This window comes from Loxodonta africana, chromosome 13 (assembly GCF_030014295.1).
Source record: "Loxodonta africana isolate mLoxAfr1 chromosome 13, mLoxAfr1.hap2, whole genome shotgun sequence".
NCBI lineage: Eukaryota > Metazoa > Chordata > Mammalia > Proboscidea > Elephantidae > Loxodonta > Loxodonta africana.
Genome location: NC_087354.1, coordinates 8,886,259 through 8,899,856, shown reverse-complemented (window position 1 = coordinate 8,899,856; position 13,598 = coordinate 8,886,259). Strand labels below are relative to the sequence as shown.

The 13,598-nt window shown below is 44.2% G+C and overlaps 1 protein-coding gene across 1 annotated transcript in view; it reads left to right on the top strand.

The window, feature by feature from the left end:
• LOC100656157 (neuronal acetylcholine receptor subunit alpha-7) overlaps nt 1–13,598 on the top strand; it is a 200,851-nt gene that overhangs the window by 79,691 nt on the left and 107,562 nt on the right. Inside the window, exon 3 of the mRNA XM_064296216.1 lies at nt 4,791–4,835. Within this exon, the coding sequence (XP_064152286.1) occupies nt 4,791–4,835 (45 nt within the window). The remainder of the gene's footprint in view (nt 1–4,790; nt 4,836–13,598) is intronic.

The following is a 13,598-nucleotide window of genomic DNA, read 5'->3' as shown; positions in this document are numbered from 1 at the left end:
GGGGGGGGAAGGCTTTGTCATAGACTGAATTGTGTCCCCCCAAGATATCTGTCAATTTGGCTGTGCCATGATTCCAGTATTGTGTCATTGTCTACCATTTTGTCATCTGATGTGACTTTCCTATGTGTTTTAAGTCCTATCTCTGTGATGTACTGATTAGTGGCGGTTACGTTGATGAAACTCAATCTACAAGACTGGCTTGTGTTTTAAACCAATCTCTTTTGAGATATAAAAGAGAGAAGCAAGGAGAAAGATGGGGGACCCCATAGTCCAAGAAAGCAATACCTGGAGCAAAGCGTGTCCTTTGGACTCAAGGTTCCTGGGCTGAGAATTTCCTAAACCTAGACCAGGGGAAGACTGATGACAAGGACCATCCTCTAGAGCTGGCAGTTAGAGAAAGCCTTCCCCTGGAGCTGGCACCCTGAATTCAGACTCCCAGCCTTCTAGACTGTGAGAGAATAAATATCCGTTTGTTAAAGCCACCCACTTGTGGTATTTCTGTTATAGTAACACTAGATGACTAAGATAGGCCTCCTCTGGGATTTTCTTTTCTGTCAAATGAGGGCAGTTGGACCAGTTGGAATTGAGGAATTTTGCAAGACCCACTGTGATTCCATGAGGGCCATGAGTCCTGTCTCATCCCGGAGGCAGAAAGCAGTGTCGGCCATGTGGGAGAGCTGTGCATGTGTGAATGTGTATGTGTGGGAGTGGGTCAATGTGTGCGAGTGTATGTGTGTGCCTATGTGTGTGTGCCTATGTATGTGTGAATGTGTGAGTGTGTAATGTGTGTGCCCATGTGAGTGTACAAGTGTATGTGTGCACATGTGCATGTTTGAAAGTGTGCATGAGTGTGTGTGTGCCTATGTGAATGTGTGAACATAAGTGTGTGCTTGTGTCCCTGTATGTGTGCATGCATGCATGCATGCATGAGTGTGTGTGTGTGCAAGCAAGCAACCACACATTGATAGCCACCAACACTGAGGGACACTTCGCAGCTTATATGAAGCTGCCCTGTCCCACCAACTTGAGGAGGTGGTTGGCGGTTGCTATCATCCTCATTTCCTTGGTGAGAAAATCACACCCCACAGATGAAGTGCCTGAGGACTGGGGAGCTGAGGCTGGATTTTGTCAGCTTGGAGGCTGCTTCTTTGCCCTGCCCAGCTTTCTTGATTTGAGGCATTTAGGGTTGAATGGGCAGCTGTAGGATCTAGAGTCACTGAAACCCATTTTCCTATGGCATGCTGCTTGCTGATCCCCAACCTGGGGCACCTGTGGGATGCTGCTTGCTGATCCCCAACCTGGGGCACCTGTGGGATGCTGCTTGCTGATCCCCAACCTGGGGCACCTGTGGGATGCTGTTTTTCAGGCATCCTTCCTGGTTTATCCCACGACCCTTTGGCTGGGTGAGGTTTGAAAATTTCACCACCACCCCCACCCCCCCCCCCAAAAAAAAAAGCCACAGTGCTTGGACCAGTGTGCCTTGAGCTTGTAAGCAAAGTACCTGTTGAATTTAGCTTCGTCAGCTGACTCATGATTTTAAACAAGTGCTGCTCAAGAGGGTGGTGGATGTTCAGTGGCTCCTTAGTGTCAGTTGTGGATATTTAGGTGACAGAGGAGGCAGTTTCACTCCCAGGGTGAGGAGCTGGAGTATGTTTACTAAGTAGATTCTAGGCAATGGGAGTGGCCCCCTGTGTGCCACTTGCTGCGTGAATAATATTTGTTGGATGAATGAAAAATGAATGAATGGAAACATGGCTGGACTAGATTGCTGTAGAAAGAGCTGTGTACTGCATTAAGAACGTCTGACTGGATTCTTTGTGCAATGAGGAGCCATCGAAGTGTCAAAAATAGGAAGGTGATCTGACAGTACTGGTGGTACACAAGCACTATCTGTGGGATACTGAGTAGGCCAGACGGTGTGTGTGTTGGGTGGATGGGTGGGGGCACTGCACACTGATGGTGGGAAGCAGAGGGGAGACTCTTGTCATGGTGCAGATTGAGAGACGAGAGATTGAGAGATGAGAGATCAAGCCATTGAGGAGGAAGGGACTGACCAGGGATGCAGAGAGCAGTTGCTTTTGAGTTGACCCTGGCTCATGGGGACCCCGTGTGTGTCAGAGTAGAACTATGCTCATTAGGGTTTTCAGTGGCTGCCACCTTTAGGAAGTAGATTGCCAGGCTTTTGTTCTGATGTGCCTCTGGGAGGACTTGAGCCCTCAGCCTTTCAGTTATCAGCCAAGTACATTAACTGTTGGCACCATCCAGGGATTCCAATGCAGACACTGTAGTCATTTTACAGACTCTGGAAGCTCCTCTTCTGGAGGAGGCCATTTATCAGGTGTGCTGCCCTGGGGGGGCCTCTCTACAGAGGGCCCCCCATGGCCTCTGGGCACCGTTGGGGGCTGGCTGGCGGCTTCTCTGAGTTGATTACAGTTTGAAATGCCGTATTCAGTCCCATGGTGCCACACAGCATGGAAATTCATTTTCCCTCCGATGAGGTTTTAGTTAGAATGTTGGAAAGAAGAAAGCCTTTTAATTAGGTTGGTAGTAATTGAGATACCAAACCACAGAAGCTTTCCCCTCAGTGGAGGAAGACACAAATGCAATTAAAAGAAGGAAAGGTACCTAAATGGAACACTTGCCAATTTTAAGTCCATTAAAGACAACAACTCCTTAATAAGTTGAGGCAGCAGACACACGTCCTGAAAGAGTGGAACAGCGCCTTCCAGTAACTGTGGAGAATGAGCTGAAACTAGAGTGCTCGTGCAGCTTAAATCTATGGCTCTGCCATGGATCATTTGCTCAGTACAGAGCACAGAGAAATGTTAGCCTGGGAACTTTTTCCACTAAAAAATCCTGGCCTGTTTCATTTTGGAAAGTGGGATTTATTTTTTTCCAGCACTAGTTGGCAGCTTCTTCTGGACGCAGCCCATGGCCTGGAACCCTCTGGGGCATCATCTCTTGCCCCGCTAGGCAGCCCTACCCTCTCTGTGGGGTTCACTCCCCAACCTCATCCCTCAAAGGTGCCCAGGTGTGAGTAGCTAAGGGAAGGTCATTGATGCATCAAAGAGTCACTGTCACCTCATTACCTGGGAAGCACATTTTTGTTTTAACGAGCAGCAACATTTCTTTCACATTTGCATCCACTGCCCTTTGACCATGCCCCCACAAATGCCAAGCTCTTGCTTCTACCTCCTTTGGGTCTTTCCTGGTGACTGCCCTTCAATGAGCTGAGCCTACTGGTTCCTCTTCTCACATCAGGCACATCTCCATGGAGGCGGTGATAAATGCTTTCCCCTGGAGAGGGTGGCCTCTTTTCGTTCACAGAGTCCTTCAGGTTGTGATTGAGTATTAGACACTGAACATCAGTGTTCGTTCACAGGACCACTGCATAGGACTTGCTTTTTTGTCTCCTGACACACTGGCTTTTCTGGGCCACATTGGGCTTGGCTGGTCGTGATGGAATGCTGGTTGTAGTCCAGCTGGACAGATGGATTTTGACTAGAATCTTTTTCAGATGCCCCATGCCTGGGCAAAGCTGCAGTGGTGTAGGCCCCTGAGCTCTTGGTTAGGGCATAGGCTTGGTGCCCTGCCAGATCCCTTTTTATATGGACAGTTAGGAAAGGGGGAAAAGTTGACTCTGGAGTCAGAAAGGTCCAACTTGAATACCAGGGTCTCAATTCCATGGCGCTCTGCCCTTGGAAATTTATTTCACCTTCCTGACCATTAGCTTACTCCCCTGGACAGGATTCACCTGGCAGGATGATGTGTGTCCAGGGCTTGGAATGCTGCCTGATAGAGGATGAGGGCAGAGCAAACAGAGACCTGTAGGGACCATGGAGATGTGGCTCTGCCCCAGCACCATCAGCACTGGGCCTGGAGGCTCAACCCAGGTCCATGCCTCCTGCCTGGGGAATGGAAGAGAGAGCATTTTTATTGTTTAAACGGGAATAAGCCTGGTAACAAGTAATAAATCTGACTTTTAAAAAATTGGATTATGCGCTCAATTTTATTTTATTTTAAGTATATAAATTGTTAATACGTATGAAGAGAAATACGCTAAAACGTTAGCAGGCATCATCTCTGGGTGGTGGAGTTGTGGAATTTTAATTTTCTTCTTTACACTTTTCTGTTTTCCTTTATACTTTTATTTTGTAAATGTTCTATAATAAATGTGTATTACTTTCAGAACAAATAAAAAAGCATAACTCTGGGAAATGCTGCTTGAATATATTTGAGTCCCTGCTGTATTCCAATTTCCACACATACCAAAGATCCCAACAATCAGATTCTTAAATGAATAACTGTATCATTCTTTCTTTTGTAAACCATATGTCTTAGTTATCTATTGATGCTATAACAAAAATACTACAAATGGATGGATTTAACAAGCAGAAATTTATTTTCTCACAGTTTAGGAGGCTAGAAGTCCAAATTCAGGGTGTTGGCTCTAGGGGAAGGCTTTCTCCCTCTGTTGGGTCTGGGGGAATGTCCTTGTTTCTTCAGCTTATTTCCTGGTTCCTTGGAGATCTCCATGTTCCTTGTCATCAATCTTCCCCCATCTCTGCTCTGCCAGCTTAATCTCTGTTATATTTCAGAAAAGATTGACTCACAATACACCCTACACTAATCCTGTCTCATTAGCATAGCAAAGACAACCCATTCCTGAATGGGATTATAACCACAGGCATAGAAGTTAGAATTTACAAAAAAATTGGGGGTGGGGGGGGCACATAATTCAATCCATAACACCATACAAACCCTGTTTATGCTTTTTTTTCTTTTTTTAGGATGAGAAGAACCAAGTTTTAACCACCAACATTTGGCTACAAATGGTAAGTTAAGTCACTGGCAGTCCACTTCTTCCTGCTCTTGTTCCTGAGATGCCTGTACTGGGTTTGCAGCAAAAGCAGAGGTCCCATAGAAAAGCCGGAACCGTCACCCTGACTCCACTGATGTCATCACAAGGCCGAGTGTCCTGCCTTTGGCTGTGTCACACCACATTCTGCGGGGCTTGGCACATTCTTGTATTTTACTACAGGGCGATTTGGGGGAATTTCAAAAATAATACTTCATGTGATTCAAGTATTGTGGATTGAATTGTGTCCCCTGAAAAATATGTATTGGATACCCGGCCCCTATACCTGTGGATGTATTCCTGTTTGGAAATAGGGTTTTTCTTTTGTTATGTTAACGAGGTCATACAGACTAGGGTTGGTCCTAAATCTAATCCCTTCTGGGTTATAAAAACAGCAGAATAGACAAACGAGACACAGGGGAAGACTCAGAGGGGACGACCAACACCAAGGAAGGCTAAGGAATGATAATAAACTCCGAGGAACTCCTCAGGCTACTAACAAGGAAAGGCCTCCCCCTAGAAACACACTCTGAACTTGAACTCTTGAACTGTGAGGTGATAAATTCCTATTTTTTAAAAACACCCACTTGTGCCTGTCTTACAGCAGCACTAGGTGACTAAGACAACATGTAATGAGATGCAGGGCTTTATTAGATGATACACTGCCCTACCCAGGTCCCCAGGGCTCCAAGTGCTGTGACCTCCACAGGTACTTATGAGTATCAGATGCTCCTTACCTAAGCCAGAGGTCTTCACACTTTCTGCTCTATTAACTCCTAGAAGAATTTTGAAAGGCTGTTCCATTCCGAGCCCTGGTGGTGCAGTGGTTAAGTGTTCAGCTGCTAACCAAAAGTTCAGCAATTTGAATCCACCAGCTGCTCCTTGGAAACCTTTATGGGGCAGCTCTACTCCATCCTAGAGGGTCTCTGTGAGTCGGAATTGACTCAGTGGAAATGGGTTTGGTTGGTTTATGTTCCTTTCACAGATTTTTAATTTGATATATAAAATTCTAACCTAAATTTAATTAATTTCAAATGAAATAACTTCCAGCAAATTGTAAATATTGACATTTAAAAACAAAACTGTTAATCTCTATTGTAAGTAAAATTCAAATATCATAATAATTTAATATCTATATCATTCATTTAAAAATATATGAACAAGCCCTTCTCTGTTAGATATTTTACGTAGTTCCTTTTCCTCTTTGTACTTACATTTCTATTTCACTTTCTGCCCAGAATTTTATCCTAACATAATATGGTTTTATGTTTGAAAGTATTTTATTAATCACTCTGCCTTGGTTCTCTCAAATGCAGATATTTACATAAAAATTATTCCTTCACACCGTGTCAATTTTTTTCTACTGAACTGATTCATGATTATAATTATTATTCATCAAGGCAACATAAAGTATAAATTTTTCAATACAAAAGTACCAATTAAAAATACCTTTGATAAGAATTTATTAAACATAAAATATTTGTTTATTGGGAATTTGTCTACTTGTGCCAAGGACAGGGCTTTGTTTTAAATTAATTTATTTATTCATATATTAAAGGAGCCCTGGGGGTGCAATGGTAAGCACTCGGCAGCTAACTGAAAGATCAGCAGTTCAAACCTACCCGGTGTCTTTACAGGAGAAAAGACCTGGCATCTGATTCCATAAAGATCATGGGCTAGAAAACCCTATGGGGCAGTTCTGCTCTGTCACATGGGGTCTCTACAAGTCAGAATTGACTGGACGGCAAACAACAACAACATCCATAGGTTATGAGAGCCATAGGGTCACAGTGAGTCAGAATTGACTTGATGGAAATGGGTGTTATGGTTTAGTGGTAGAATTCTCTTCTTCCATTCGGGAGATCTGGGTTCAATTCCCAGCCAATGCACCTTAAGTGCAGCCATTACTTGTCTGTCAGTGGAGGCTTGCATGTTACTCTGATGCTGAACAGGTTTCAGCAGAGCTTCCAGTCTGAAACAGACTAGGAAGAAAATCAGCCAATAAAAACGATAAAGGTCACAATGGTCCAGTCCCATTGTACATGGGGCCACCATAAGTTGGGGACCAATTGATGGACGCTAACACTAACAATGTCTATAGATTACTATTTTTTATTAATAGCAATGAGAGAATAATACCGGTTTTGTCATCAATTTCATAATTTTTTAAATAGATGTAGTCAAATGTGTGTTGTTGTTGTTAGGTGCCGTCGAGTCAGTTCTGACTCATAGTGACCCTATGCACAACAGAACGAAACACTGCCCGGTTCTGAGCCATCCTTACAATCGTTGTTATACTTGAGCTCGTTGTTGAAGCCACTGTGTCAATCCACCTCATTGAGGGTCTTCCTCTTTTCCACTGACCCTGTACTCTGCCAAGCATGATGTCCTTCTCCAGGGACTGATCCCTCCTGACAACATGTCCAAAGTATGTAAGACGCAGTCTCGCCATCCTTGCCTCTAAGGAGCATTCTGGCCGCACTTCTTCCAAGAGAGATTTGTTCATTCTTTTGGCAGTCCACGGTGTATTCAATATTCTTCGCCAACACCACAATCCAAAGGTGTCAACTCTTCTTCGGTCTTCCTTATTTATTGTCCAGCCTTCACATGCATATGATGTGATTGAAAATACCATGGCTTGGGTCAGGCGCACCTTAGTCTTCAGGGTGACATCTTTGCTCTTCAATACTTTGAAGAGGTCCTTTGCAGCAGATTTGCCCAGTGCAATGCGTCTTTTGGTTTCTTGACTGCTGATTCCGTGGCTGTTGATTGTGGATCCAAGTAAAATGAAATCCTTGACAACCTCAATCTTCTTTCCATTTATCATGATGTTGCTCATTGGTCCAGTTGTGAGGATTTTTGTTTTCTTTATGTTGAGGTGTAATCCATACTGAAGGCTGTGGTCTTTGATCTTCATTAGTAAGTGCTTCAAGTCCTCTTCACTTTCAGCAAGCAAGGTTGTGTCATCTGCATAATGCAGGTTGTTAACGAGTCTTCCTCCAATCTTGATGCCCCGTTCTTCTTCATATAGTCCAGCTTCTCGTATTATTTGTTCAGCATACAGATTAAATAGGCATGGTGAAAGAATACAACCCTGGTGCACACCTTTCCTGACTTTAAACCAATCAGTATCCCCTTGTTCTGTCTGAACAACTGCATCTTGATCTATGTAAATGTTCCTCTTGAGCACAATTAAGTGTTCTGGAATTCCCATTCTTCATAAATGTGTGGAGTGAAGGCGTTTTGCTGTAGCAATGTTATTGAGTTCTTTGAACTTCTTCCCGGCTATATGCCAAAAATAATGGCATTTTCATCAAAATGTATCAGGTGACAACCTAATTTGTTTCTCTAATTTTGTTGAAAGCTGAGAATTAAAACCCACCTCACCTATAAAGGTACTTGTCATCTAATCGTTAGCATGATTCACATAGATCCTGATACTTTGAATTGACCCTTTGCTTGATTTGGGGGGCAGTGCCCCCAAATAAGATTTGGGGTAAAGGAGATATGCCTTTCTTTGTAAAGTGGAGGGTAGAGGGTGGGTAAGTAAAAGTGGGTGCAAAGTATATTCCCGGGTGGTTCTTGGGCACGTCAGTATTAGTGAAAATACAGGTGGAAGAAGGTTGGAAACATTTGAAGAACCTGTAGTGGATAAGGTAGAGACCTTGGAGAGGTTCCCCCTGTAGGAAGTTAAAGGAACATTCTTCAGTAGTGTATCCTATCCACATGTGTCGTCCTCACAGTATCTGTGCCCACCAACTCTAGCTCCCCTCTTTTTGTCACTGATGGATGATCTGTGCTCCCCTCTGAGGCTGACCTTCCTCCTGGGCAAAAGGTCCTAGCTGTCCTGTCCCACCATGCCTGCTGAGAGCCTTGCTCTAACAGTTGTCGCCACTGCTCCTGTACCATCAGCACCTCTCTGGGGTGGTTCTCACTGCCCGTCCAACATGGTGCACTCTATCCCCTTGACCCTCCCTGCTTTCCTACTCCTTGGCTTCCTCCTCACCTTTACAGCAGAGCCGCTCCAAGGCAGTATACCTCACTGTCACCATTGACTCTCCTCACATTCTTGGTTAAACTCACTCTTATCAGGCTTTTGTTCCCACCACTCCACCAACACAGCTCTGGGTGAGCAAACCAATAGCTCCCAAGTTATTGCACGGAATCATTTTTCTCTCCAAATTTTTGCTGAAAATTTGAAACATACTAAAAAGTTGAAAGTGTTTTACAGTGAATTGCCGCATACTTCCTCGTAGATTCTGTAATTACCATTTGACTACACCCGCTTTCTCACATATCTGCACATCTATCCATCTTTTTTCTGTTGATCTTTTTTTTTTTTAATGGGGTTCAAAGAAGGTAGTGGACATTGGGGCACTTCCACCCAACACTTTGGCATGCAGATCTTTGACTAGAGTTCATATTTACGGTTTTTTTTTTTTAATTGGAGGTAAAATGTACAAACCTTAAATGTACCCTTCAGAGAATTTCCAGGAGTATCTTCAGCTCTGCAACCCAACCTCCACAGGAAACAGTACTTCTCCATCACCCCAGGGTGATTCCTCATGACCCTTACCAGTCAATACTTGCCCAACCCTAACACCACCCCAGCTTCCCTCAGTCAGAGTCCACCACTGTTCTGTCTTTCCAGTGATTAACTTTTCCCCTTATCTCATTCAATTCTCAGAAGCATTTAATAGACCTGACTGTACCTCTTCTTTGAAATGCTTTCTTCACTTAAAATTTAGAATGAGGCTCCTAACTCACTGGCCACCGCTAAATCCCATCTGCTATCTCTTTCTGGCCCTCGAGTTGGAGGACACTGTATCCTAGCTTAAGCCACCATCTCTATGATTACAGCTCCAAACTTGTCTCTCCAACCTGACTACCCTGGTGTCTCCAAGTACTTGTCTAATAGGCTCTGAAGCCCACATGTTCCAAAGCAACTCCTCCTGACCCTTTCACACTTGCACCTCCACAGTCTTCTCTATCTGGATAAATGCCAACTCCATCGATCTGTTTGCTCAGATCAAAAAACAGAGTCACCCTTAATTCTTATCTTTCACACCCTGCATCTGATCCGTCAGCAAATTTTGGCAGTTCTACCTTCAAATCTCTACCTCTACCAGGATAGAACCACTTCCTATCACCTCCACTGCTTCTACCCTGGTCTAAACAAGTTTAGTCTCTCATCTTTCTGTAGAAACCTTCTAACCAGCCTTCCACTTCTGCCCTTGCCTCCCTGAATGGTGTCTGCTCTCAATGTGACAGCCAGCATGAGCCTTTCCTGTTGCTGTCCAGTTGAGTCTGACTCATAGCGACCCTATAGGACAGAGTAGAACTGTGGCATAGGGTTTCCAAGACTGTAATCTTTATGGAAGCAGACTGCCACATCTTTCTCCCGCGGAGCAGCTGATGTGTTTGAACCGCCAACCTTTCAGTTAGCTGCCGAGCTTGCACTTAACCACTGCACCACCAGGGCTCCTTAGCGTGAGCCTAAGAGAATAAAATGACAGCCCAGTCACCTTCTTCCTCAGTGTTGGAGCCGAAGTCCCTGAAGTGGCCTCATTTCCCTGCCTGCCCCTGACTTCTCTTCCTCCCCTCCTGCCCTCTTCTGGCGTGTTCATTGTCCTCCTTGAGGTTCTGCACACACTGAACAACCATGTGCCTTTCCCCTGCTGCTCCATCTACCTGCACAGGTACTTCCTTGGAAAAACACTTGATTTACTCTCTCATTTCTTACGGGCCTCTTCCTAAGCGTCACCTCTTCAGTGAGATCTTCCTCAACTCTGCGTCTACTTTTCCAAACCCTTCCCTCCTGCCCTGGCCCACTCAGTTCTCCTTACCCTGCTTCATTTTTTTTTCTCCAAAATTATTATCACCATCTGACAAACTACATTTTATTGTGTATGTGTTCATTGTCTTAGAGTCTCACCTACCTCATTTTATATGTTGTTGTCATTTGTTGACATTGAATTGACTCCAATTCACAGTGACCCAATGTACAACAGAATGAAACGCTGCCTGGTCCCACACCATCCTCACAAATGTCAGCATGTTCAAGTCCATCATTGCAGCTATTGTGCCAGTCCATCTCACTGACCGTCTCCCTCACCCTTGCTGCCCTCCACGTCATCAAACACAATGTCCTCCTCCATAGATTGATCCCTCCTGATGACCTGTCCAAAACAAGTGATCAGACAGTGTTCTACTGTGATCCTTAGGATTTTCACTGGCTAATATTTAGATGTAGATTTCCAGGGCTTTCTTCCTAGTCTTCCTTATTCTGAAAACTCAGCTGAAGCCTGTCCATCATGGATGACCCTGCTGGTATTTGAAATACTGATTGCATAGCTTCCAGCATCATAGCAACATGCAAGCCACCATAGCATGACAAACTGAAAGACAAGTGGAATAAGATATTAGGTATGCTTACAGGTCCTTAGGATGGTGGGACACAATACAAAGACACTTCGAGAGATGAAAGGTAGACTCATTACTTACAGCTCCAAACAAGAGAAGGCTGCCATTCAGGGAACAGGGTAACAGCATACTGGAGCCCTAGAAGGTGGGTTACATATGGCAAGTGTGGTGGGCTTAGCTAGGTTCCATGGGATTCTTAGCGATTGGGTGTTTTGAATAATTCCACGGGTCCAAGGAAGAAAGGGTCATCCCTAGGTGTTAGGCATCTGGGGTCTATGGTAGTTGGGTGTCTGTGATATAGCTCAGAAGTGTTAGAGCCTGATAAAGGAATTAGTTGGGGTGTGGGCTTAACAAAGTGCTTATGAAGGGGAATTGAGAACTTTTAGACAGAAACTCAAAATGGGTCAAGGTGGCACTTGTGAAATCATGTTATCCCAACCCCAACTGGGAGGTATGCACCAGGAGGGCAGGGCTTTGGTTTGATTTGCTCCTCACTGTGCCCCAGTGCCTAGTCCACTGCCTCACTTCTAGCAGATACTGAAAAACCATTTGTGGAATGAATGAACCAAACAAAAACTCACAGTGAATCTAGGAGGGGCTGAGATATTATGACAAAATGAAGCCAACTCCCAAATAACATTAGAGCACTCTAGTGTAAGGTATAAGTCTGGGGAATCTGGGGGTGATGGAAATGCTAACATTTTTACTTAAAACTGGTGCTTTTCCATTCCCTTGGAGGTTCAGAGGTGCTGCCGACATTTTTATTACAGAGAGAGAAATGTGTGCCTTGGACAGGTCTGTCTCCCTGGTGCCCAGATTCCCTAGCCCTCTGTAAGTGACTGGTCCTCAACAACATATTTGGCAATTTTTATTTGAAAGAGTGACAGCTTCCAGGAAAACGGTCACTGGATCATCAAGTTCAGATGGTCTGTCAATAAACCCCCTTGCTCTGTAGGATGTCACCGGAGACCTCTAAAGTTCTTTCAGATACAGATTATTTCTAATTAAAACTTGAATTTATAGGAGCATCTGCAGCTTCATTTGTTTTGAATCTCATGTTTTTATCTCTTTTACCTTTTCATTTTTTTGAGCACCTCTTATGTGGAAGGCATGGAACTAGGCCATGTAATGGAACCAAAAAGAGTAGTATCCTTCTTTTAAGCCATTCACAATCGGGCTGTGTCTTTAACATATTAAGAAAAAAAAGTTAAAATAGCAGGACGAAGTTACTCGACTGGAAATGTGTTGGAGGAAGACTGGTGGTTTGGCCGGTGAGAGGCCACAGGTGGGCTAAATCTCTGCTGTTGGCATCTAGCATGTGCCCTTGTCCAGCTTGGTCACATGTTTATCTGGAAAGTGGCACTTGTAGCTCATGTAATTGGTAACACTGTCTCCCAACTGAAATTTTGAGAGATCACAACAACTTTGCGTTTGAAACAGGCTTTGAAAGTTAAGGCGATGGTTGCACATGATTGGTATCATCGGTGTCACTGAATTGTACATGTGAGCAGTGTTAAAGTGATGTCGTGAATTGAACTCTGTCCCCAAAAATATCTGTCAACTTGGCTAGGCCATGTTTCCCAGCATTGTGTGATTGTGCACCATTTTGCCACCTGATGTGATTTTCCTAGGTCTTGCAAATGCTGCCTCTATGATGTTAATGAGATGGAATTAGCGGCAGTTATGTTAACAAGGCAGGACTCAATCTACAAGATTAGGTTGTGTTTTAAGCCAATCTCTCGTGAGATATAAAAGAGAGAAGCAAGCAGAGAGACAGGAGGACCTCATACCACCAAGAAACTGCCAGGAGTAGAGTATGTCCTTTGAATAGGGGTCCCTGTGCTGAGAAGCTCCTAGACCAGGGTAAGATTGATGAGAAAGATCTTCCTCTAGAACCAACAGAGAGAGAAAGTCTGCCCCTGGAGCTGACACTCTGAATTTGGACTTTTAGTCTACTAGACTGTAAGAGAATAAATTTCTCTTTGTTAAAGCTACCCACTTGTATTACAGCACACTTTGTGTTACAGCGGCACTAGATGACATGGGGGAACTTGGTGGCGTAGTGGTTAAGTGCTGCAGCTGCTGATCAAAAGGTCAGCAGTTTGAATCCACCAGGTGCTCCTTGGAAACCCTGTGCGGCAGTTCTACTCTGTCCTATAGGCTCACTATGAGTTGGAATCAACTCGATGGCAACGGGTTTGGTTTGGTTTTTAGATGAATAAGACAGTTGACAAATGTGTTATCTATATTTTTATAATGATAACAACAACAAAATGTTATCTAATCAAAACCTGTATGCCCTGGCTGGCCAGGTGTT